General features: G+C 36.4%; 1 protein-coding gene across 1 annotated transcript in view; it reads left to right on the top strand.

Annotated features, from left to right (window-relative positions):
* The first annotated feature begins 1930 nt into the window (after positions 1–1930).
* C8A (complement C8 alpha chain) overlaps positions 1931–27518 on the top strand; it is a 35695-nt gene continuing 10107 nt past the window's right edge. The window contains exons 1-9 of the mRNA XM_039319987.1: positions 1931–2165; positions 5474–5567; positions 6829–6973; positions 8012–8150; positions 13620–13809; positions 16245–16445; positions 17743–17983; positions 26393–26524; positions 27149–27306. Of these exons, the coding sequence (XP_039175921.1) occupies positions 2050–2165; positions 5474–5567; positions 6829–6973; positions 8012–8150; positions 13620–13809; positions 16245–16445; positions 17743–17983; positions 26393–26524; positions 27149–27306 (1416 nt within the window). The 5' untranslated portion in view covers positions 1931–2049. The remainder of the gene's footprint in view (positions 2166–5473; positions 5568–6828; positions 6974–8011; positions 8151–13619; positions 13810–16244; positions 16446–17742; positions 17984–26392; positions 26525–27148; positions 27307–27518) is intronic.

The raw sequence follows: 27518 nt of genomic DNA, 5'->3' as shown, positions 1-27518 counted from the left end.
AGAAATCAAAGATTTAGATCCTAGTGATGCAGTGACTGAGTAGGCAAACATGACAGCCAATATGTGCTAAGCAATAACTCACTCTGCTTGGATGCTGGAAACTATTTTATTGTGACAGACAATGGGGAAAAATGAATTGCCATTTTCTTTAGGGCCCTGTGCGGTGTATATTTTGTTTTCCCTAAGTGAATTAGTTGGTAGGTTCAGCATATTATTTTCTAAAGCTTTGCCACACAGTGAGATCTGGCTTGCAAACTTCACTTGAACAGATGGTAAGAATGGCTGAATTCATATAGCCCAAAGGAAGCCCAAACTGAGTTTGTGCCATCTTCATTACTCATTGAGGTTACTACTATTCAGTTCTATTTCCATATTTTATCCTGTTTTAAGTCTAATCTTAGCAATGCTTAGCTAAAGTTCAGTCAAATCAAATCTTTATTAGTGATAGACAAAATAAGGGATCAATCTGCTTTATGACACCATGGAATATGACAGAGTAATAATTATTAAAAAAAATATTTGCTTATTTATTTTCTCAGTCCACTCCCTAGAAAACTGGCTGAGGCTTCTAGAGGACATGGCATTAAATCTGGCAACATTAACCACTGGACACATTGACTGATGTAGAATTAACAACTTTTAAAAAGTTGTTTGTTTTTATACATTAAGCTACTTCTCTATTTTATTCTGTCAACTGTGTAAGAGTGTTTTTGTCATGCATTAATTCAAATATGTCCTAAAATTATCAAGTGTAACTATTTTCTGTAAGGCAGATGCATGTTGGACTGTAGCATTGCCCCATATACTGTATATTGTAGAATGCCAAACCAGGGAAATTCCTACTGGAATCTTACCATCTGCTCATTAAAACATAAAGTTGTAGCTTACAGTAATTTATTCTCAGATTTCTGATTAAAAAAAACTAGACAAAAAAAAAGTAATGAGGCCCTCTGCTTCTGACCGAATCAGTTAACCCAAATTCTGATTCTGCAAAATATCATTACAATAGGCTGGCTGAAGAAATATCAAGAGTTCATGGAAAACAAGTCTGCCAAGGGTAATTCATTTTGAAGTCCCAATATTATTCCAAGTTGGGGAGACCATGCCTCTAATTACCCATTACAGAGAAACAATCAGATGGAGAGAAGCAACCTAGAACTAAGGAGAAACTTCCTGACAGTGAGAACAATTAATCAGTGGAACAGCCTGCCTCCAGAAGCAGTAAATGCTCCAACACTGGAAGTTTTTAGGAAGAGACTGGAAAGCCATTTGTCCGAAATGGTGTAGGGTTTCCTGCCTGAGCAGGGGTTGGACTAGATGACCTCCAAGATCCCTTCCAACTTTATTACTATTATTATTATTATTATATTTTTGTCTCCTACTTGCAAGCACCACAAAGTCATCGGTGTGGTATGATTCAACATATCATAGCTCTGTCTGACTTGTACATATATATCCGATGAATGCATTGCTACATATGGCCAGGTTTTTTTTCTAGTCAAATTTACACCTGTCAAAATAGTGTTAATATTAGTGATAACCAGTATCTATATCTGGAAACATCCCATATGTTAAATGTTGCACTTGGAAAAAAGGGAAAACCATTGGAATAAAATTTATGTTCTTGATTGTTTTGACTTTCCCTTCAATAATGCTGTCCTTAACTCCTAAATATCACAACCGCATGTAGATATAACAAACAGTAATTATGTTCATGTTCTTATACCTTTATAACACAGGGGTTTCATAACAAAGAGTTCAGTTCTATTAACCAAACTTAATGGACTTTGGCATGAACATAAAAGCTTGTTTAAATATGTCCATCTATCTTGAAATGACTGCCATTGAGAATACAGTCTGGTTGAGGTTTTTTTCTCCCCATTTTGTTTGTTTTTCTTTTTGTCAATGATTCACAGTACCAAAGAGCTTCGAGACACAAAATACACTCTAAAGAAAAAAGAAAAAAACTAGATCACTCCGAAGTAGGTACTCAAAGGTTTTCAAAACCCCCCCCCAAAAATGAAAAGCACTTGGTTTTGCTAAAAGAAAATGAAGATCCACCCAAATAAGATACTTTTTCCTATAATTCTCTCCATAGCTTACTTGCTATTATGTCCGAATACAGATGCGGCACAGAGTAAGCTAACCGGATTGCCTTCCCAGAGGTAAGTCTATCTCCATGTAATTTAAGATACTATCTGTCATATAGAAATTGCTATCTGGTCAGTGCATCAATTCAAACTCGCATATGAGCCATGTGGGTACTATTATCTTAAAGCACCTAACAAAAAATGGTTGATACAATTGACCCATCACTATGGAGCAAAAACACAAATCATTCTGTGAAACTCATAATTACATCTGTTTAAGACATTTCCTCCTGAGCCACAATTTGTTTTTCAGACAATTCTGTTCTTCATTCCATGCATGCTGCATCAAAACAAACTTGTAGCCATAGTATTTAACAATGCATTTGATAGATATTCTATATAATTTTGTGGTGGTTAAAAAAAGGGGGCACACACTTATGCTAATATCCTCAAAGTTAAACTCCATTAAATTCTGTGGAACTTAGTTCCAGGTAAAAATATATGGGGCATTTCCCTTAATTTGAAAGCTTGTTCAAGGAATCCTTACTGAATCTAAATGAAGAACAGAATGTTTTTATGCTAGATAAAGCAATCACATCAAACAAGGGAAAAATGTAAAGAAGGTGAACTTCAAATATTTTTGGAAAAGAGAAAGCAAGAATACTATGTTTGGATTATTAATATATTATTTCTGGATTTTCAGGCTTTATTTCTTTATTTCTGCAATAAGTACAGATGGCTTATTTTTGTCGTTGCATTCATCCACTGCACCCCCTTCCCAGCCAAATGTTTAGTAATTTCAGCACTTTCTGCTCTGCGCAAGCAACAGCACAGAGCAAAAAGTGGAGAGGGGAGAACAAAAATAAGCATTTAGATTTTTTTTAAAAAAAATGATCCTCTCTAGCTGCCTGGTTCTGAAATGGAAATTGACCTATGGAAATAGTGATGTATGATCAAGTACAGCCCACTGGTTTCTTTACATACATCTCCTGGACTTTAGAGTAACATTTTTTTCCAGCTTTTGAAGAATTCTAATTATTATTAGTCTTCCTCCCTACAAAAAATAAACTTTCTATGTAAAATGTCTGCTTGCCATCTGAAATTGTGGATTACAGCCTGTCATATTAAATTTGCTGGTCTTCAAGGTGCCGAAGCACCTTACATTCTCCTAGTCTGTCAGTCATAATGATAATAGAAGGTAAGTGATAATGACAGGTTCTGTGTTAGCAATATGACAATAACAAGCATTGCTCAGAGCTTCTCCTTCAATAACTAATCAAATTGGATGTATCTTATTAAGGAATACATTGGATATAGATCAGTTTCCTATTTCACCCTATGCTCTTTTTAGAGATCATACCCTAAAGAAATTCACACACCAGCCAGGAAGTTTTGAATCATTGAAGAAAAAAAAAATATCAGAAAACAAAAGGGCCAAGTAGCTATTTGAGTTGAGGGACATTTACTCTGATAAATTGCTCCAAGAAACAATATCCCTTTATTATCAGAATAACCTAAGAAGCTACTTTTTATCATGTCAAATAACTTGTTCAGGATTTTGTCTACTCTGCTAGGAAGAAGCTGCCCAGAATCTAAAATAGAGATCTTTAGCAAGATTGTCTTAACTTAGGAGTTTATGTTATTTTGGATCAACAGTGACTTTGGAGTAGATGCTCCAAGAAGTATAGGGTTCCATGTGAAAACCTGAATTTGTTTTCTTTGAATTTATATTACTAAGAGTTTTTTTTTCCCAAGAGGAATGAGATGCACACAATTCTGAATCAGAGAGGAGCATATATTTGTGTTTAATTAATACATAAGGATGTTTAATCAAATATAAATTAATTCATGTAAGTATAATTATATTTAATTAAGTATTCAGAAAAACAAAATTAGGGATAATAGTATGCATTTTATAGTTTCTCTGTTTTAGCACATCAAAAGTTATTATTTTGTAGCAACTTTTGAAGGACTCTGAATCCCACAACATTTTCAAGTGATTGCCCGCTTCCTTGGGGCCTTTGGCAGTGGCTTTCAATTTGACAGGAAATTCTGGGGTCTTCTATACTGATCTATAGTCCTTCCAATACCAATTGATTTTTTTAAATTTTTTGTCAAAGTATAAAAGCTGTTGCTTATATAGTATTTCATGCAAGGGGAGGAAAAAGGTACAAAGGTAACTGAGAACTGCAATTGTAGCTTGTCAAAGAACACAACCCTGCAGCTTCATATACATCCACATTCATATGCACATACTCTCACTTTTAAGTAATTAGCTCTAATTTTGAATTCAGTCTGATTGTTACATAACACATGTTTCTTTGGAGGAAATAATAATGGGAATTGGTTATCTATCCAGCTTTCCCAAGGTTGTGCAAGTCTTAATTGGCCTAGATCTGGAGAATGTTGTAGGTTACCATGGCATAGAAAGGCTTAAGTAATCATTACTAAAGCATTTTTATGTTAAAATTCCTTTAATTCTGACTAACCTTGAAAACTATGTTAGATGTCATGTCTAATACTGTAAATAAGTGGACAGGAACAAGGCTGAGTGAGAAATCGTCCGTATCAGAGTGGACAATCCAGGAATCACATTTTTAAGAAGTTATTTTTAAGTCTCCAAGAGACACAGAAGCCATGGTGGTGACATGGTGATAAAACCAGAAGGAATATAATAGTTTTTTTTAACCCTTTCTTAATTATGGGGATATGGTATTTTTGTTTTGTTTCAGTGAAACCACTGTGAGAACTTCTGATTTTAAGTAGGGCAAACTATGGACATACATCATTACTTCAAATATAACTTAGGTGTAGAGAAAATAAACAAGTATTTTCAAAATGTGAATTTCTGTTACTAATTCAATTTTGGTATTATGATGCTGTGAGAAAGTACTTATAAAAACAATCATGTTATTCATTGTATATTTATTTATTTGCTAATATTTATATCTCAATTTTGCTCCAGGACATTACAGCACAGTACACAACGTACAATCCCTGCTCAACTTAATCTCACAAGTACTACTTGTGATTGACTTGTGGTTCAATCAAACACAGCCAGATGGAATTCCCTGTCTCCTGAACATAATAGAAGAGTGTAAAAGTGTAAAAAAAAAAACTAAACAGAGGTCTTCACTGTTCTCTGTCAGGGTGCAGACAAAACACAAGTCGGCAGCAAGCATCTGCACACAAGATTCCTTGAACATTTGAAAACAGTCCTTGAAATTAACCTACCCATGCTTGAGTGTGACACACTTAATAGATATTAAATCCAGCTCCATGTTGCAGTCAAGAGTATTCTATTGAAACTGCTTTCCACAGAGTAGATGTGCAAAATGGACACTATTGTTCAGTATTGCTAATTATTTTCATTCTATTACAAGATCACAAAGACAAGCCGCAGGACCTCTTCCCATTGATTGTCACCTGAGCACATGGTCACAATGGACACAATGCTTTCCTTGCCAAGAAAAACGAGTAAGGGGTTCCATTTTTATATATGCAACGGTCTTCTTGCTATATTTTGCTTGCAATGATGGTAAAAACATAGCTCAGTACAGGGACAATATCCATGGCCAAAAAAAAAAAAATCCCAAAAAAACAAAAACCCAGATTTAGACTGAATGAAGAACAGAATCATGTAATTCTGTTCTGTTTTGAATTGGGTCTAATGTACTACTCTGTACTATGAACCAAGATGCCAGAAAAGAATGTAGGAAGTACATGCCTTTGAGTCCATGTTGACTCCTGGCAACTGCCTGAACTAGTCCCTGCAGTTTTCTTAGCAAAATTTCAGAAGTGCTTTGCCATTGCCATTGGCTGAGAGAGTCATCCAGTTAGCTTCATGTCAAGGACAGGATTAAAACTCACCCCTCCTGGTTTCTAGTCTCATACCTTAACTACTACACTAAAACTGTCTCTCCTTGCTGGATTGATGCACTATATATCTAGATATTTATATGCCAGTCATTTCATTTATATTATGCCCAATCTGCCTAGTACTCCTGGCAATTTATAGCCATGGACAACAGTTAAAATGTCCAGATAATGTAATAAACAACTAGGTAGTTACAAGTCCTTGACAATGCAATTTACATTAATAATAGTGTAAAAATTATTATCATATAAACAATCATGATAATGATATTGCTGTGGAGCAATCATAACCTTAAATAATGTATTATGGCAATGTTACTCACTACTAAATGCAATCAAGAAGACCTCCCTCTTAACTAACTTCTGGAGCATTGTAATGGGGCAAGCTTTACCTCCAAGAAAAAGCTGTTTTGGAAAGCTGAGACTGCAGAAAAGTGTAGCTTCATTTCACAAAAATGAAATATAAACAGGAATTTCATATGCACCAATTGTTTATATAGACTTCCAAGACATGGAAAACTGATCCCAGTTATTTGCGGGTTGATGCAGAGTTATTTTTCCTTCTTGAAACGAGAGAGCCATTGGATTTGAAAAAAGGCCCTGCAATTTATGTTGACTGCAATCAGGCTTTACCTCTGTTTTTTTTTTTTTAAATTATCTCTGAATGTTTCATCACCACAAACTGCAAGCTGTGCTTTAAGTAATTTCCACTGTATTGAGAAACACTCAATTAGTTCCACATTTTTAATGGCTACATAATTAATGCTTCTCCTTTTTGGGTCAAATTATTTTGTTGGAGTCTAAATGTTTAACTCCACATTTTTTATGAATTTGTATATAACTATTTTAATGCACTCTACAGTTCAGATCAAGGCAACTGGTACAACCAGCCAAATATGAAGGGAGAATGTGTACTGGTAATATCTGGGACAGAGAAGCATGTGAACCAAGAGAACCATGTGATGTGGAACAAAGCTGTGGAAATGACTTTCAGTGTCAGGAGACAGGTGAGTCTGATTCCATTTCAATCTTTCTCAATCTGATGCTCTTTGCATATGTTCAGTTTCTATAATTTCCATTAAATGAGGCACTGGTGCCTAGAGGTGACCAGTCTTGAAAAAGACAGTGATGGTGAAATTACTTTGAAGACAGATTTTTGTTGTTTGCTGTTGAAATGAGAGCAAAGAATAAAAACTTTATGTTTCATTTTTGTACACTTCATAATCTAGTTTAGTGATGATGAACTTTTTGGGCCTAAATTGACTTTGCTGATGAAAAATTCAATCCAATTCAGACAACGTTGTCTTTCTGTTGACAGGCCTGTGGCGCCCACTAGAGGCAGCTACAGGTTGAAGGAGGCCTTCATTCTTGAAGCGGCTTTGGAGAATGCAGCCTCCGAATACTGCACAAAAGCACACCCCATTCTTGTATGATTTTCAGACACTCTGAAGGTTGCACAATTGCATGACCCTTGATTTTTCAGAGGGTCTAGAGCACACTTATTTTCATGTGATTCCTGCAGCCTCCAAAAATCAGGCAAAAATGGTGTGCTTTTGACAATAGTCGTATTAGGGTGTTTTAGTCACCCAAAACATTGTGCAGTGTCACTTTTGACACACATGGCATAGCTTCACCATCACTGGTCTAGTTCATTCATAGTACTGAGCCATAATATGACTGGTTTTCTTTTTGCTTAACATTATATATGTGCAGGCCCATTTATATAAGTGCTAATTTGTTATTAGCAGGATATTATGATTTGGTCACAAGCCACAGTTAAACAACCTAGCTTAACATTATGTGCAAAGTCCAATGTTTCTTAGCAACCTAGATGTACTTCTTCCGAAAAGGAGCAGCTATTGAACTTACAATACTCTTCATAAACACCTTTGGCTTATGTCAAAGGTGTTAAAGTGTAAGGTGAGCAAGAATGTGAAAAATCTGTCCCAAATTATTTTTATGGATCTGTGGAAAAGACCTTTAAATCCAACTTTAGACCAAGCAGAGATTCCAGAAATAGATATATAACAATATTTGTATTTCAGGGCGCTGCATTAAACGTCACCTAGTATGCAATGGAGAGCTTGACTGCAGGGATGGATCTGATGAAACTGATTGTGATGGTGCTGTAAGTACATGTGAATATCCAGATCCAGTCCCAGGAATTGAACGAGTTTCAAGTGGGTAAGTTGAATTTGTTCTCCCTAGATCATTTTTTTTTTAATCAAATAGAACCAAAAATCTTACTTCCGGTTTTGGTTAAGTTTGCTTCCAGTATGAAAATGTTTTCAATTTTCTACCTCCTTCTCTTGGTGTCTGTGATTTTAGAATTTATTCTGATGCTGTATAAAATAGTTGCAAGGTGGATGCGCAGCCTTGCTCCTATAAAAACCCCAATGGAAGGAATTCCCTTTATGGGATTTAGGCTGCTGACTGTTTAAGACAGGGTCCCTAACCCCGGGACAGTGAAGTGCTATCGACCTGCAGCCCATTGGGAACCAAAGTTGCGGGTGAGCATGCAAAGTTTCTTTTGCACATGCACAGGATTTATGTTGTGTGTGTGTGTGAAACCATTCCTTCCTCCACACCACCGAAGCCACTGCTGCTTACAGTCTGTGGGACCTAAGAGATTGGAGACCCCTGATTGAAGAGATGACTGCATAAGGAAAAACAATACATTCAAATATGCCCTTTGGCCATTTCCCAGCTATACACTCTCATCAACATTTCCATGGCAAGCCAAAATGTTGTTCCTCATCAAATTAAGAAGTAGTTGAAAAATTTCAGATTTTTTTTAATAGAACAGCATTATTTTTTTCTGCTTCATTTACATAATATGCCAGAAAAATGTTTATTTTTATCCATCATATTGTGCTATATTCTGAAATGAACATTTTAGAACGCAACCAAGTTAGGATAGAGACTTTATAGATACCATAGGAATAGATTCTTCATCTAATCGGTTCTATAATAGTTCACTTTGGCAAGAAGCCATTACATCAAATTTAAAAAATAGACTATATTCTCTAGATAAATAAAAGTTTACCTGGTTTTTCATTGTGTTTTAAATACTGAGAATTATTCAGTGCATCTACATCATCCTTTCATCTAGGAGAAAATGTCTCTGGCTTTAAAACCAAACACTGTTTTGACAGCTTATCATCCTCACAGCACTCATAAATTCCTTTAAAAAGAAGTCTGATGTTTATAATTTACTAAAATTATTAGCAATACAATAATAATGGCCAAAAGACAAATATTATGAGTTTGACAACACAGCATCTGCATGGTTTGTGCAGTCTGTCCTTAGTAGGCTAAATAGGATTACGCAAGGACAGAAGGGTTTATATAGAATGCACAAATATATGCAAATAATTGGAAAAATGAGTGATATTAATAAAGGAAGGATGCTGAAAAAGAGGACAGAATTTTAAATACTTATGTAGAATCAATGTCATTTTAAAGATGTATCTACATATTTGTATTCAAATATGTCACAGAGACAAAACAATTTTTAAAAATTGTAGGATAGAATGATATGAAACTTCAAAGAAGGAAGGAAAGGAGGAAAAGAAAGAACAGGGAGGGGGGAGAAGGCAGCTATTAGGGTCCTTTTTCCTATATTTTTTCTTCATTATTTCATCTCTTTTGCCTTAAAAAAAAACTTTAACCAAACTTTTTATAACCATATTTTCATCTCTCTCTAGTGTAAAGTTCATTTTATGTATGCATTCTTTCCATTTTTCTTTCTTTTCCCTTTTGTTGTTTCTTTTACTTAATTAAAAATATAAAATAAAGAATCCACAAAAATAGGTTTGGGAAATAATCTGGCCACAACCTCCTGAGCTACTACTTATAAGCAGTTCGATATAGACTAACACTGATGATGTTACGTAGTTTGGAAAATGAAACATCTGCAAGGAAACAACCAAACTCAGAGAGCACCAAGGAGCTTCCTTTCAATCCCAAGCTACAAATATTCTCCTTTATTGTTACCATTCTTTACGTCTGTCCTGCCACGGGGAAATTATGTGCCTTGTTTCTACTGTTTGGATCATCCCCTTGGTGCCACTAATGCCTCCCTGTCCGATGGTGCACAAACAGCCCAAGAGCCCAGTGGTTCAAACCTACAGGCTAATCCTATAGTAGAACCAAACACAACACAACTAGGAAAGTTCCTCAGCAATTACCAAGTTACAGCACAGGTAGTCCTGAACTTACAAACACATTTGGGACCAGAATTTCCATTGCCAAGCAAGGTGGCTGCATCTGATTTTTTTCCCCCCACACTTCTTAAGCAAATCACTGCACTTAATTATATCACACAACCGTTAAGTGAATCCAGCTTCCCCATTGACTTGTTTGAACCTGGCTGGGAAGGTCACAAATAGTGATCACGTGACCCGGGATTCCATCATAAGTAAATGCCAGGTTGCCAAGTGCCCAAATTTTGATCATGTAATCATGAGGATGCTGTCATGGTCGCAAGTGCAAGAACGGATCCTAAGTCACTTTTTTCAATGCCTCTGCAACTTTGGTCACTAAATGAAAAGTTTCAAATTGAGGACTACTTTTATTTTAGGTTAACTATAACCAGTTGCTTATAAGTGCAACTAGGGGAAAGGTGTTGGCATAGCTGCAATTTCAAGGAAATCTGACGTTTAAGGAACAAAATTGGACTTCTGTTCTCCAGTGCATGTCTGTCAAAGAAGAGAAAGAAAAAGATATTGCAGCTACGGGATACAAAGATGACATACTGTGGGTTTTATTTATTTATTTATTTTAATAGTATTTTTATTAATTTTCCAATTTTACATTTAGGTATTTAAAAAGCAACATGGTGGCTGGGTTCATCAATAGTTCAGTAACATACAAAAATCTTTAGTACAAATCTCAAACTACAACCTCAAATATTTCCTCTCTTTTTCCCTTACTATCTACTATCTCATGTTTAAGCTAATACAGTTCTTATTATATCAACTAAATAAAAACATCATTATTACATTTATCAATAATTTTTTAGCTTATACATATCTTAATTACTTTTATATTCAATCTTTACATTCAATCAATGTCCTGTTATTAGTTTTTCCCAATTTTTAGTTTTCCATCAATATTCAAATTTAACATTTGATATTTATAATTTCCAGGTTTTAGGTAACCAAAGTTTCCTTTATCTCAATTCATAACCGAATCTGATATTCAAAATACACATCTTATCTGAGTATAATCTTGTTCTATTTCCTAAAAGTTATCTTTTCCCCCATCTTACAACATCTAATTAAAAATATAGTATCCCCTTTAATAAATCAAAGTCTATTTATATATATTGTCTGAGTTAATAAATCAAACATATTAATTTTTTTTCTTTTAGGTCTAATTTTTAAGTATTAAACAAATAGCATCCTTATTTTCAACTAATTTCCAAATGTTTTAAATTTCCCTTATCTCAACTTCTCCCTTTGACCCTCTAATTAGTAATACGAATTCCCCTCTGGTAAATCAAAACCCCAATTTTCTTCAGCCTTATTCTAGCTTTTTTTCTTTGCCAACTAGCCTTCCCTGTCAATGCTTTTAAATCATCAAATATATCTCCTTCTATTATTATATATACTGTTTGGAATAAGAAAGACCATTTAGTTGCCATTTTTTGGTAGGGCTAGCCCATTTCTATTTCTTAAATTGTCTCCCTATTATTCCAAATCCCCATAATTGTCCTGGTATGTTTATCTTCCATTCATTCTGTTCTTCTTCTTGCTCCTCAAATTTCTTCTGATTTATATAGAAAGTCTTTTCCATTTTCAGTGTTGTCAGTCCCTTTTCTGAATATTCCAATGACTGTATTTGTTGGTCAATTGAGTCCTCTGTCTTAGTATTTGATTGTTCTGCTTCTTCGGTTACCTTCTGCATTGTTAGTTCTTTAGTTGTAGTTGGAATTTGGGTTTGTATATCTAAGCTGACATCTTGTTCTTTTCTGTAACATCTTATTTCATCACAAGCTGAAAGGATGGTTTCATGTATTGCTTTCAACATGGAAACAATCTTTTCCTGGTCTTCATCCATCTTCTCTTAATGGTGGGTTAAGTTGAGGACTTTGAAGTCAGATGATAAAAATAATTTTATAGATGGGTATGGGACCTCTGTTTCATGTGTTTGTAGGTAGTCTTTATAGTAAAAGTCATTTGTCAAGTAAAATTTTATAATCCAAGGTATTTCATCATCTCAAATAAAGACCAATATTCCTCAGATAAAAAAGTAGGAAGGCAATTCCCCACATAAAGCTCTAAAAATCAATAAAGGTTAACATTCATAGTTCAAGGAGGCCAACCATGCCACCCAGAAGTTCTCTTTACAGCTGAACGTCTCACAGGTGGTGTTTATCAAAGTTAAAAGAGTCTTATCTGTAATCTGGGCTTCAAACCAAGTCTCCTTTAGGCAACAACAAGTTGTAATACCAAGCTTCGCCACAAAATGTCACCGATGCCGCTTAAGATTTTTAAGTCCAAAGTTTTTTTAGTCCTTTTTCCAATTTTATTTCTTATAGATAAAAACAAAAGTGTTCAGTAAAAATAAGACACCTTTTGGTCCCCAGGTTTCAGAAACATATAAATCCAATTAAATTAAAGTTATTCTTTTAGTGCTTTAACTCCCCTGGGTAGTCAGTCGCCGCTATTCTTAGAGGGTGGGATAGAAATTCCCTTCCCTCTCTCCTCAGGGAGAAAAATACTTTGGCCAGCTTTTACAGGAAGAAAAATACTTAGGATCTTAGAAAGAAGATCGGATCTCACTCAGTGCCTGGTGGTAAGTTTGACTTTGGCAGTCTGTAGCTTAGTGACGAGCCATATTGCTATGGCCAGTCTTTCCTATGCCCGGATCAAGCAGAAGGGCTGCCACCCCCCCGCGATCAAGGTGGTCCTTAGAGGGCGAATTTCGACCCTTTCCAGGGTCCCCAGCGGAATGAAACCGAACGCGGAAGACGGAGCTTGCCTTCCAGCGGCTGCAGCGGCCGCAATGGCAAACCAGAAGTCTGATGGCAAACTGGAAGTCAACATACTGTGGGTTTTAAATTGGCAACGAAGGCATGTCAAAATGTTAATTGCATATTTACTCAGAGATACACCCCTTAGCATTTCATTGAATTTTACTCCTAGATAAGTAGGCACAGGATTTTAGCACAAACTAATTTGTGCCAAATGGAAAACATTTCAAAAGTATGCTCAAAAATGTATCCATACTATGACACATACTTCAAATGCATTATCAAATATATTCATACAACTGCACCCCGAAGACAATAATGCCATAAAAGTGTGCAAAGAATAAAAAAGTAAATGTGAACAATTGTCACTTCTCATGCACTCAGTATTAAAAAGGCCTTCATTCTAATCTGCTTTGGTGCAAACTGAGAACTTTTACAACTTGTACCAGTTTATTGTGTTGTCATCTATGTGTCTAGTCAGAAATAAAAATCAATTACACATATTTATAAGTAAGGAAATAGAGAATCACAGCTTTAATCGGCTTGCCTCTGAATCACCCCCCAGATTTTTTTTTTTAGAGAGAGTTTCTAGGATGCTTAAGAAGTGGAACACCCTTTGCCACAGAACACACCAACACTGCTTACCTATTTGCTTTCCTTTTCCTTTATTAAAGATTCAACATCCTTACACAAAAGCCAGCACTATTAGTCTATGACCCTAAGTACTTTGGGGGCCAGTGTGAAACTGTTTATAATGGAGAATGGCGAGAGCTGAAGTATGATTCGACATGTGAACATTTGTATTATGGCGATGATGAGAAATATTTTCGAAAATCCTACAATGTTCACTTCTATCAATTTCTAGTAAGTATGTGGGCGTATGTGTGTGCTTAATGTTAAGGATTCAATAGCACTGGATCTATGCAAGGAAAGATCTAATGCAGTAGAATTATACGTTGAATGGTATTAGGCAAGTTCATTGCTTGGAGTTATATAAAAAAAGCATCATCAATGTCATCCAAGACACTAAGAAGAAGACCTATTCTGGATTGATTGATTTTAAGTGAGATAATGATCTATTCATGAGTATTTGCTTGCTTCTAATGTGGTAACTGAGGCCAGGATTTGGTCCCCTACTGCTGAGGCCAGAATGGAAACTCTGAATGACCTATTGCAGGAATCAAGTCAGTTTTCTGCCTTGTGCAATTTCACCTAAAGTACTGCAAAGTCTAGCCTATTAGCACCGTTGTAGCATTGTGTATTATTAGATCCAGATGCAGTATAGTATCACTTTATTCTGCACTTGGAATACTGCATCTAGTTTTGGCCACCACAGTACAGAAAAAGATATTGAGACTTTAGAAAGTGTGTGGAGAAGAGCAACAAAGATAATTAGAGGATTGGAGGCTAAACTGTACGATGAACAGTTATTAGAACTGGGAATGTCTAATGAAGAGAAGGATTAGGACAGGGGTTCTCAACCTTGGCAACTTTAAGACTTGTGGTCTTCAACTCCCAGAATTCCTCAGCCAGCAAAGCTTGGAGTTATATATAAAAAAGCATCATCAATGTCATCCAAGACACTGAGAAGAAGACCTATTCTGGATTGATTGATTTTAAGTGAGTTAATGATCTATTCATGAGTATTTGTTTGCTTCAAAGCTGGCTGAGGAATTCTGGGAGTTGAAGTCCACAAGTCTTAAAGTTGCCAAGGTTGAGAACCCCTGGACTAGGAGGTGATATGATAGCAGTCTTCCAATATTTGAGAGGCTGTCACAAAGAGGAAGAGGTCAACACATTTTCCAAAGCACCTCAGGTTAGTAAGGGATAGAAGCTCAACAAAGAGAGGTCCAACCTAGAACTAAGGATAAATTTCCTGACAGTGAGGACAAAATCAGTGGAGCAGCTTGCCTATAGAAGTTGTGGGTGCTGCATCACTGGGGGGTTTTAAGAAAAGATTGGACAACCAGCTGTCTGAAGTAATATAGAGCTCCCTGCCTGAGCAGGGGTTAGACTAATAGACCTCCATGGTTCCTTCCAACTCTGTTACTCTATATTCTCATCAATATATCACCTAGATTTGTAGACGTGTGAATATGCGATGGGCCTTTAATTCCAAGTTCAGTGGAAGATTAACAGTATATATAGAGACTGGGAATGAGGTGGGGCAGGGGCATCTACAATAAGGATACAAATTTCAAAATGGTGTTTACAACCTCCCCCCCCCTCTCTCTCTCACACACACACACACATCTATCTATCTATCTATCTATCTATCTATCTATCTATCTATCTATCTATCTATAAAATTTACTTGCCACCTATCTCATATCCAACAACTCTGGATGGCTTACAATATAAAAAACATTGAAAAACATTAAAATCATCCATTGTAAAAAACACAGCTGATAAAAACATTAACAGATAAAATTATGGGCACAAGTTGGCAAAGAAGGGAGCTGGACACAAGGACGTGGCATAGAATTTTAATTAGTTAACCACTTCCAGTGTTAAACTCTCCCATTGGGTCCCTAACCCATCTGGCAGAACCAGGTCTTAAGGTTCTTATGAAACATCAGGAGGGTCCTGCACTGCATTTTTATGTGGCTTTGATCACTTAACTGCTACCACTATCTTGAGTCCTGGTGGTGCAGTGCTTAGAATGCAGTGTTGCAGACAAACTCTGCCCTCAGTTTGGACTTTGATCCTGACGGGCTCAAGATTGACTCAGCTTTTCATCCTTTATACGCTGACATTATAAACCTCCCAGAGAGTGCATAAAGCACTATGAGGAGGTACCTAAGTCTTAGAGCTATTGCTATTGCTGTTTTCAAATATTACCCCTCCAGAGATCCCAACGAACCCCACAGTACTTGCATGCATATGTGTTCATTTAACAAAGGACTCTTTTTCACTCACCAAAGATTAATTCCAGAGTGGCCAACATCATTTGAATAACATTAAGACAGTACCACATTGGCTGGCAGAAGCTAAAAAAATGAAAGGGGTTGTCTTTTTGTTTATGCTGTCCCCAAATAGCTTAGAAATTGACGCTGCAAAGATTTCAGAGAGGATAAATTAGGTGTGCCTAGGCTGAAATTTGGAGCTTCTAGGGCAGGGGTGGGGAACTATGGCCTCTTTATGACCTGTGGACTTCAACTTCCAGAACTCCTGAGCCATCCATGCTCTGGGAATTGAAGTCCACAGGTCATAAAGGGGCCATAGTTCCCCACCCCTCTTCTACTAGGGCAAAAGAGAATCCATTGATGTTAATCCAACATATTATCTTTTCATTTCAGGCTCAGGCTGATACTGGTGTCTCTTCAGAATATTATGATGATTCTGCAGAGTTACTGAGGGCCATCAAAAAAGACACCTCTAGAAATGTTGGTTTTACAGTTGGCATAGGACCTGCTAGCGTTCCTGTGTCTCTGGAACTGGGCTTAACTTTATCAAAGGCTTCAGGGACCCTGAACAATTTTACTCAATACAAAGAAAAGGTAATACAACAGCAAAGCTCATCTTTCTCAATCCTTGTTAATTTTTTTAAAATCAAATCAGTCACATGCCCCTCTTGAATCAGGAATACTCATATCTTAATTTATGTGTGTAACTGCACATGTGAGATGACCAACATTGCTATTGCTCTTATTGCACCGAAGTAAAAAGAAGCATTATAATGGAGAATAAAATTATGAAAAATGTTGCATACTATCTCCCTCCAATCCTCCTTCCTTGATCTTAAATATATAAATGATAATGGTTGAAAAATATTTAGAATTATTCATCAGGCAACAGTTGTCAGAGAACGTGTTCCAACAGCAAATCTGTCTTTCCTACTTTAATTTAAGAAAACCGGAGTTGCAGGAAGCCATTATTTTGCTTATGATTTAGGAAATCTTGGAAATCAAGAAATGTGAACAGCTTGGTGTTGATCAGTTTTTAGAAGTCTTGTATAGGAACTGCTTACAACGCAGGACTTTGAAATAATTTCCTGAGGTTAGAGAAACAAGTAAAGAGGGTTTTTTGCCAATGGGCCTGGAGATCCCAAAGTGGGATGGCCCTGTCAAATAGCTCGTTTGATTGTTGACACTGAGGAGGTGGGTGGTAATGACTTTTTATATTGTATTTGTGTTATTGTTTTTTTTTATTTTATTTTTGTAAGCTGCCTGGAATCACTGAGGCCATGTAAATTGTCATAAATAAATAAATAGATAGATAGATAGATAAATAAATAAATAAATTGAACTTTGCATATGATTATAAGCCCATGTTTCAAAAACTCAGTTTAACTTGTTTCTGACTGCTAACTAGCTTTCTACTTACCTCCCAGAGACTTATACTCTCAGAGTATAATTTGTCATTGTCTGCTAACTAATTAGTTACTTATCTCCCATGCAAAAACTGGATATACAAGTAGTCCTTGACTTATAACAGTGACTGTTCAAAGTTACAACGGCACTGAAAGAAGTGATTTGTGACTATTTTTCATACCTACAACCCTCGCAGCAATCCCAAGGTCATGTGATCAAAATTAAGACGCTTGGCAACTGATTCATATTTATGATGGTTACAATCAATAGAGAAGCAAGATTCACTTAACTACCATGTTGTTAACTGAACAACTGCAGTGATTCACTTAACAACGGTGGCAAGGAAGGTCGTAAAATGAGGCAAAACTCATTTAACAAATGTCTGACTTAGCAAACAGACATTTTGAGCTCAATTAGGGTCATAAGTTGAGGACTATCTGTAACTTCTGTCTGTCTGCTAACTAGCTATCTACTTACTTCCCAGAATGTAGGATTTATTAGAGCCAAAACTAAAGTACAAACAGCACGTTTCAAGATGAGACGTGATAATATATACTTGGATGAAGACATGTTGCAGTCTCTGATAGAGCTCCCAGAGGAATACAATTACGGGATGTACAGCAGATTTATTGATGATTATGGCACCCATTTCATGACATCTGGAACTATTGGAGGCATCTTTGAATACATCCTTGTTGTGAACAAAGACAAAATGACGAGCTCAGGTTTGCACATTTATTTTATATACTGTTCAGTGAGGGAACTTTATACATCAAGGCACACCTATAGGCTTAAAGCCATTGGTTCAGGATTGGTATCTTATATTTCTATCTGAAAACACTACCTGCCCTCCGATTTACTATTAAAAAAGATGCTAAAATGAAGGAATGGAGGACTGGGAAAGAAAAAGAAAATATAGATATAAAATCTTAATATTTGATGGCCAGGCTGACTAGTACGGAGGAAGACATCTGTTCTGCAGATCTATGTATGGAAATGTAATGCACGTGGATAGCTGTACTAATGATTTTTATTTTTGCCAAAAGAGAAACAGTGTTTCCAGGGATCTCACAGTGCAAAGTGCTCACCTGTTCTGTTTTGTTATGTGTGGGGGGAAAAGCACCCTTATTTATTTAATCTAGGCCACTACATTTATTTCCTTGAGACTGTCTTGCCTACATGAACCCAGAAGGCCTCGGAGTTGGCAGTCCAATAATCTTCTGCCTCTCTTTATTCTTGGAATTTTTCTGACCAGCTGCAACATTTTTGGGGGGGACATAACCCCCATAGATTCTGTCTGAATGCATTGTGCCATGGCCATCAGTTGCAGATCTGAAGTCTTTATACTGCTATACTTTTACAGATCAGTTCAAGGCAATCCAGATTTGAATTACAGCATCTTAGTATAGATTATATTTACAAGGGCTGTTAACTGCTTCCATAGTTACATTAACAATGAGAAATTGATTGTTGTTTGCTTAATGCATGGGAGGTAAACGACAGACTGAGTTAGTCAAAACCTGTGAATTATTCTACACAAACAAAGGAAAGTTGCCCAAATCCAGGGGAGGCAAGCTGTGTCCATAGCAGGAAGCGTAAGCACAACAGAGATACGCACCAAAATGCCCCAGTCCTCTATTCAGCTTGTATTATTTTCAAAAGGGGATATATTCAATTTGCACAACTGGGAATATCTGGACTTCAGCTAAATAGTATAAACAATTTCATAAAAATATAAACCCCGGTCTTATCCTTTTATAATAACTTGAGACAGATTTCAGGTATAATTTGGAGGTAAATCTGTTTTGCTCTACGATTTTTGGACAGGTGATAAAAACTATTATTGATTATAAAACTCATGTTCTGGATTACCAATACAGGTAGTCCTCGATTTACAATCATTTGTTTACTGACCGTTTAAAGTTACACCAGCACTGAAGAAAGTGACTTATGGGAGTTTTTCACACTTACGACCATTGCAGCTTCCCCATGGTTCATGTGATCAAAATTTGGACACTTAGTAACTGGCATGCACTTATGACGGTTGCAGTGTCCCAGGGTCATGTGATCCCTTTTTGCAACTTTCTGACAAGCAAAGTCAATGGGGAAGCCAGACTCACTTAACAACTACAGTATGTTACAAGCTTACCAACTGCAGTAATTCACTTAACAGCCATGTCACAAAAAGTCGTAAAATGGGGCAAAACTCATTTAACAGCTATCTTGCAAAGCACTGAAATATTGGGCTCCATTGTGGTTGTAAGGCAAGGACTACAAGTCTATGAATTAAGAGGTTTTGCAGTACGAACAAGTGGAGAAATACATTGTCTAAGTCTCACATTTCCAAGCAATGCATCAAAGAGCTGAGAGTGGATGATTATGAGATTAGGAGTGACCTTGTTTCCTTGCATGGAATACTGCTTTTCCCTAAAAAGGATGTTTTTAAAAGGGAAGGATAGCCAGAGGAATAGCACTTAGACTTATATACCACTTCACAGTGCTGTATAGCCCTCTCTAAGCAGTTTACAGAATCAGCATCTCTGGGTCCTCATTTTACTGACCTCGGAAGGATGGAAGACTGAGTTAACCTTGAGCCAATGATGCTTGAACTGTCGAACTGCTGACAGTTGTCAGTCAGCAGAATTAGCCGGCAATTCTGCATTCTAACCACTGCACCACCATGACTCCTGGGTGCGGGGAACGAAGATGCAGTAGAGGAAGGAATGGCAGTGTGGGATGGCGTTAACTGGAGATTCTTTTGCTTAGACTTCAATCCCGAGTATTATTCCTATGAGCCTATACTAGTCTCCAAATTTATATCTAAGCCTCACCTTCCTTGGTTAGAGCTGAGGTTAACAGAAATGAAGTTGGCATCTTTTCTACATGAAGCATATAGAGGTACTCCTCAACTTATGATCACAATTTTATGATTTATTTTTTTGCCATAGTTGTTAAGTGAATCATGTACTCTTTAAGTGAATCTGACGTTGCTTGTCAGCTGGGAAGGTCGCAAATGGTGATCAAATGACCTTGGGATGCTGCAACTGTTGTTAAATACATGCAGAGCACCCAAATTTTGATCATGTAACCGTGAGGATGCTGCAATGGTCATAAGAACAAGGACCAGTTGAAAGTCACACTATTATGTTTGTATACTTTTCTGCAGACTCAAGGATGGCTGGAGAGCTTTTCAGAGCAGAAGCAGGGAAAGGGATTTAAATGAGGATTGTACTCTCTCAGGGGTCTTCAACCTCGGCAACTTTAAGACTTAATAATAATAATAAAGTTGGAAGGGACCATGGAGGTCATCTAGTTCAACCCCCTGCTCAGGCAGGAAACCCTATACCATTTCGGACATGGCTGTCCAGTCTCTTCTTAAAAACTTCCAGTGTTGGAGCATTCACCGCTTCTGGAGACAGGTTGTTCCACTGGTTAATTGTTCTAACTGTCAGGAAGTTTCTCCTTAGTTCTAGGTTGCTTCTCTGCTTGATCAGTTTCAATCTGTTGCTTCTTGCCCTGCCTTCAGGTGCCTTGGAGAATAGCTTGATTCCCTCCTCTTTGGAACATTGGAACATTGCTATCATGTCTCCCCTCATCCTTCTCTTCGTTAAACTAGACATATCCAATTCCAGCAACAGTTCCTTATATGTTTTAGCCTCCAGTCCCCTAATCATCTTTGTTGCTCTTCTCTTTACTCTTTCTGGAGTTTCAGCATCTTTTTTACATCATGGTGACCAAAACTGGATGCAGTATTCCAAGTGTGGTCTTACCAAGGCATTATAAAGTGGTATTAATACTTCATGTGATGTTGATTCTATCCCTCTGTTAATGCAGCCCAGCACTGTGTTGGCCTTTTTGGCAGCTGCAGCACACTGCTGGCTCATATTTAAGTGATTGTCCACTAGGACTCCGAGATCCCTCTCACAGTTACTAGTACTATTGAGCAAGGTACCCCCTATACTATCCCTGTACATTTGGTTTTTCTTGCCTAAATGTAGAACCTTACTTTTTTCACTATTGAATTTCATTTTGTTAGATAGCTAAGGAATTCTGGGAGTTGAAGTCCACAAGTCTTAAAGTTGCCAAGTTTAAAGATTCCTGTACTATGTGGATTTGTTTGCATTTTGAGCATTTCTTGGCATGCTTTTTCACTACTCCAGCCATCCACATAAATGATATCTTATTAGTGCAAGCTTATTAGTGCAAAAAAATAAAAAATAAAAATCAGTGCATACACATGGTACTGAAGTGCTACCCCCTATGGAAAAGGCTATTGTTTTTTCCCAGTACCTTGTGGTAAGATGGGTACCCTATAAATTTTATAAATAAATAAATAAATGGTAATAAGCTCGGAGCTTGCAATATTGAATAGTGTCCATCTAGTCAGGCTGTGGATTCAGTCAGTGGTGGGGTTCAGCCAGTTCGCACCACTTCGGCAGAACTGGTAGCTAATTTTTTGTTGCCCAAGTCCAGAATGGACTTCTGGAAGTGGCATCCACACAGAACCAGTTTTTCACATATTTGAATCCCACCACTGGATCCAGTGGACTTTAATACTTACATTTTGCTCCCTGCCTTTCAGAAAGGGTGTGATTTATACAAGAAGGTGGGCCCTTTGGAAAGAGGAGGGGAGTCCTAAAACAGACAACAAAAAAATGCGCCCCGGGAGAAAAATATTTTTTTCCTTTTATGTAGGATACTTGTATAATTTTCACCCACAGCAGCAGACTATAAAAAAAGAGACACATTTATCAAGCCAGTGCTATAGTTAAGTGCCTTGTTGAGTCAGGAGAAGCAAATCTGTGGTTCAGTGAATGTCAGCCCTTTGCTTTAGTGCTGCTCATGGTGTCTGAAAGCAAATGTTTCTCTAGAATTATGGGTTTGTTTCCCTTCTTCTGAAAAAGCTGGTGATGGATGCAATCACTATCACGTATGGATGACTCAATGAAGCGAAGGCAGAAATACACTCTTAAGGGGTAGTTTCACACTCCTTGCCTTGGCAGGCACGTTAATTGCCAAATGATGCTTAAAGGTAGGGGCATATTTTAATGAACCCAATGTGCAAGTTTAGCTTTCTACTGGTTACTCCTTCAACAACAAAAAGAGGTTTTTTTCTCTCTCCAAGCTTAACTTTCCTGTCAGTATGACTTATTGTGAGTTGTGTTCAGTGTGCCATCTTGAGCCCTGGTGGCACAGTGATTAGAATGCAGTAGTGCAGGCAAACTCTGCCCACAGCCAGGAGTTCAATCCTGACCAGTTCACTGTTGATTCAGCCTTCTGAAGTCAGTAAAATGAGAACCCAGATTGTTGGGGTCAATATGCTGACTCTGTAAACCACTTAGAGAGGGCTGTAAAGCACTGTGAAGTGTATATAAGTCTAAGTACCATTGCTATTACTATTGTCCTTTGCCTCAGGCAGCAGAATTACTTTAGCATGCCTTTTGAACTCAAGAATAAAGGATTTGTAACATGTTTAGTAGCCACAGTAAGCTAGGAGTTGCTGAGCTATGAAGGTAGCTTTTAAAAACATCATATGCAGATCAGGTAGGTCTTTATTGGAATTATCGATCCCTGCTGTGCATGGCGTTCCAATTTCTTACAGTAGGATATAGACAGTGACAAAAATTGGTGATCTAAATGAGTCACTGGTCTGATGCAGAAATACTTGTTTTTAATTTTTATGTTATGTTGTAGTATCTTACATCCTTCTTTATAGATGTGATGCAATTGAAATTGGACAGAAAAGTTTTCTAGAATGTAACACAAGCAGTTGGCTGGTTCATATAGGCATTATATGGTATTTTTATTTATTATTAAATTTATATGCCACCCCTCTCTCTTACCAAAGCCACTGTTTATATATCAGTTATTGTAGCCATTCATATACAATCGGTATATGTTTAGGAAACTAAAAGTATAAATCAAAATAACTAGAAAAGTAGGTAGGTAAATAGATAGTGGACAGATAGATAGATGGATATTTCATTTGGACCTCCTGACTAAGCCTTTGTATTTAAAAAAAATTGTTTTAATTCATATATATTGAGGCATACTGTATATGCCGGCGTATAAGACGACTTCTGGAAGCGCTAAACTTGGCGCCAAAGATGGGGGTAGTCTTATACACCGAGTCGTCTTATACGCCAGAAATACTGGTAGTTTCCGGCATATAAGATGACGTTCTAGGAATGCGGCTCGGCGATAAAGACGGGGGTCATCTTATATGCCAGGTCGCCTAATACACCGGCATATACGGTATATAGATACATTTTTTTAGCATTAGTGATTTTATTGCTTGTTTTGTTTAATTTGTTTTATTGAAATTTGGTTTCATTATTTTTTATGGAAGACTTTTAAGGCTTCTTTGGGGAGAAATTTTTTATGGGAGAAGAAAAAGAGAGAACAAAGCAAAATATACATGTTTGTATGTAATAGATTTTGGACTAAGTGTAAATGTTAGCTACCTACATTTCTCTATCTTCTGATGAAGATTCAGTTTAAAAAAAAAATAAAAAATAGAGTTACAAAAATTGTTCAAAGATTACTTTGATTTTTTTGTTTCAGAGCAAATCATTATTCTTGTGTGGTTTCACAGAAGAGCAATGCCATTAACGTATTTGTGATTTCTAATTATATAACAGAAAGAAACTTTCTCACACTGTGATTAATTCTAAAATTAAAAGCAGAAATCCATCTAATTTGTGTATCCTATTTAGCCCCCTGGACTTACAATAAGACAATAAATAATCTTGTTTTCTCTTTTCCTACACTGCCAATATATTTTGTATGATCATTTTATGACATCTACTACATACCATTGATCAAAGTAGGAGCAATCCTCTCATGACTACCAATAACAAATTGTATTGACAGATCTTTGCTGCAACTAATTACTTAAGAGGTTCTAGAATATATTGTTGAAACACTGAGAAAAGAACTAATCATTTCTTTTTGTTTAAAGTAAATAGATTTCACCCAGGTGTGTTGTTAAACAGTGGTGGAGTAGTTAAATACAAACAATACTATGGATTTATTAATATTCTGTCAGTTGGCAGCAAATGAATATAAATTCAGCAGTAGGGAGACTTTGTTCTATTAGATATGGCAAAGTATAGTCCAAGTCATAGCTTTATTGGGACTTTCTGCTCATTGGGAAACATTAAACTTTAGTTCCCTAATTACATGAAGCAATAGAGATAGAATATACTTAGTCACAATAGAAAGGACAGCATAGTGTGCAAGCCAGCCCAATTAAGAAACACTGCTTTATTTTGCCCACAAAGTCTGAATGTGAAACTCTGGCTCGTCTTTGATTTATGAATCCTGGTTTAATGAAACTATGGTTTGTTTTAATCTAAATGCCCGAATTCCAATTTATTCTTTGTTCTTATACTCCATCTATATCTTATGGGTACCAGTGGAAGAAATTGAGAAAATTAATGAGGCATTAGTTAAGCAAGCGGTGACTTCAGCTGTTCTTGGTTTGTTCAGCAAACCATAGTTAAAATAAAAACTGGCTAACTATTATGTGCAAATGCAAACTTACCAAAACAAACATATATGGATTTTCCTCACTGAGAAAGATTTTTTAAAAAAGAGATCAGTCTGAGGTCTATTAAATAAATTGTTGAAATACTGAATAGAATTTCATAAAATTTCACAAAGAATACTTTTGGGTCTAAAAGAAAATAGGCAAGATTCTACAGGAGAAACCTATCATGATTTCTGGCTTCCCTAAGCTGATGCTATTCAAAAATGTTGTATTACAATTTTTACCTCTGAAAGTAGCAAGTTAGGAAAAACTGCTGCATTTATAATACCTTTGGTATAGTAATGTTTCTAGCAGGTTGCACTTACAATATATATAAAGAGTATGGTGGCTTGCAATTAATTTCCTATGTACTTTATTCATTGTGTGAAGCATCAAAGGAAGTAAGGCAACCTTCAAAATTGGTAATCTTTATGGCTTTTGAAATCTTGCTGGATGGTATGCCAAGTTCTCACAGCTTTTGAGGTGACAGGACTGAACCATAGTTGGTTCAGTGGTATTCTCTGCTCCTCCAGGCATTTTTACTAGTGGAAAGTGAAAGGAGATAGGTTGTAGCAAAGAATACTGGGCAACAAGGCAATATTTTCTATTTAAACCCAAGTTTAGAAGGTTTGGAAAATGATTTGGAAGATGGTCTTGAGCCTTGATCCACCAAAGTGTCTTCTTGCTGTTTATCAAAAAAAAAAAAAAAAAAAAAATCAACTTTTCCAATTTTCCAATGGTGTTGCTGCTTTGAGAGTCCCTTCTACAGCCTGCTTTAACTTTAACGAATGGATTCCTTAAAGCAGGGGCAGCTGGTTTTTTTCAGGCTTACATTATGTAGAAACTTTAAAAAAGTTTGACTCCTTTAAGAAAGAATAGAGAAATTTTTCTTCAGAATAGTTTCCAAAGTGTTTCAAAATATGGCAGCCTTTCCAGTTATGAGGGGAAGCCAAAGAAATTTCTTGGACATTTCTTTTATTTCTTGAAGGACCAAAAATATGAACAGAACCTTGTCTATGCCTTTTTTTGTAGCAACAACAGCATAATTGAATATAGGTTGACTTAGATAAATTATTTCAATTTTTTTTTCAAAAATACGTAATTTCAGTTATTTTTACACATCTCTTAGACATTCTTATTTTTCAAATCCCATATATGGCTTACACAGTGGCAACTATGGAAATATAATTTATATTGGATTTTTTTAAAGCAGAAATGCATTCACCTAGTTTCTGTCAATATCTTTCCAGATACCAGATGCCAGGGATGGAATCAAAAAAAGTAGCTATAGCTATGCAGTTAAATTCCCACCTTTGTCACAACATAAGGGTGAATTTCCACCCTTTTTAATGTTGTCTTGCCTGTGGAAAAGGACAGGGCTTTTATCATATGGCTGTGCCTGCCATCTTGTTTTTTTTTTTGTTGTTGTTGTTGTACTCTTGGCAGACATTATTTTAGAGACAATGACCAGTGAAAAAAATGTTGAAATGCAAATATGGATGTTCTTACTGTGCTTCTGTTGGTTACTAAGACATGAAGGTTCATCAATTATCCATGGATATAAACATGCTAATGATATTCATGATTTCTTCCTCTACTATAGAAATTAAAAAGGATTATGTAAATAGCTGTTTTGGGGCTTCGATTGGCTTAAGTTTTCCATTTCAAGAAACTCTGGATGTAAATACCAAGGTGAACTTCAATAAATGTGGCTCAGCTGGAGGCATGGGCGGAGGTAGGAAATAGACTTCCTCACTTGCGTATTTAAAATGTTTTTGTTTCAATGAGGGGACTCAGGCACTAGAAATTATTCTTCACAGAGCAAAACAGATGAAACTCTACTTTATTCTCTTGCTGCAGGTCCTTATTCTGTTTGATAAAACACAATTTGTCTTAGAAATTAAGGATTATTTCAATGGAGAAAAAAATCTTGGAGAAATGTTTATGAGGGGAACATGGTGGTCTTGGTCATAAAATGGCTAGGCCGTATATAGGAATGTCCTCAAAATGATTTGAATTCATAGGACTCATTCCACTTTTTGCTAATTTCTTGCCATTAATTGATTTCATTCATAAAGATGGATGGCAAATTAAAGGGGGAAGGAAAAATAACGGGGGAAAATATTTTGAATTCACAAAAAGGTGGTCAACTTTATGGTGCAGTTTTGATATCTATATTGATAAAAGCTGTGCATATTAAAATTATGTATTATAGATGAACAGCATCAATAGAGGTTTTTTTACTGCCTGTTCCAAATTCTTGTAATCCTCTTTTAAGTTACTTCAATTAATGAATGCCTGTAAAATTAGGGGAATCATAGAAATGAACCCTAATTCTTTCAACTCTTTAACTTTCCAGAGGACAAGGAAAAAAAGTCAGTAATAGAAGATATTATTCCTCGGGTTGAAGGTGGAGATGCTTCATCCATTGCCAGAATCATGGAAAATAAGAGTTCTGTAGCATACCGCTACTGGGGGAGGTCATTAAAACTTAATCCCACCATTATTGATTTTGAGGTAAGCCTTTGCTTTTACGTGTAAGAATGCCGCATTTCTAAAGGATTGAAAGTGTACTGGAGCAGATCATTTTATATTTTGATAGTGATTCCATCTTAGAACAGGCTTAAATGTAATGGGCTATAGATACGCTGACCTTCTCCCCATTTCACAAGGATACAAATGTATTTTTTTTAAAAAAAAAAAAAAAAAGAAGAAGCAAAACAAGACTT

This window comes from Crotalus tigris, unplaced genomic scaffold (assembly GCF_016545835.1).
Source record: "Crotalus tigris isolate CLP2741 ecotype Arizona unplaced genomic scaffold, ASM1654583v1 scf7180000023617.9722795, whole genome shotgun sequence".
In the NCBI taxonomy this organism is placed as follows: Eukaryota; Metazoa; Chordata; class Lepidosauria; order Squamata; family Viperidae; genus Crotalus; species Crotalus tigris.
Note: the sequence above shows the minus strand (reverse complement) of the source record. Positions and strands in the feature narration are given on the sequence as shown.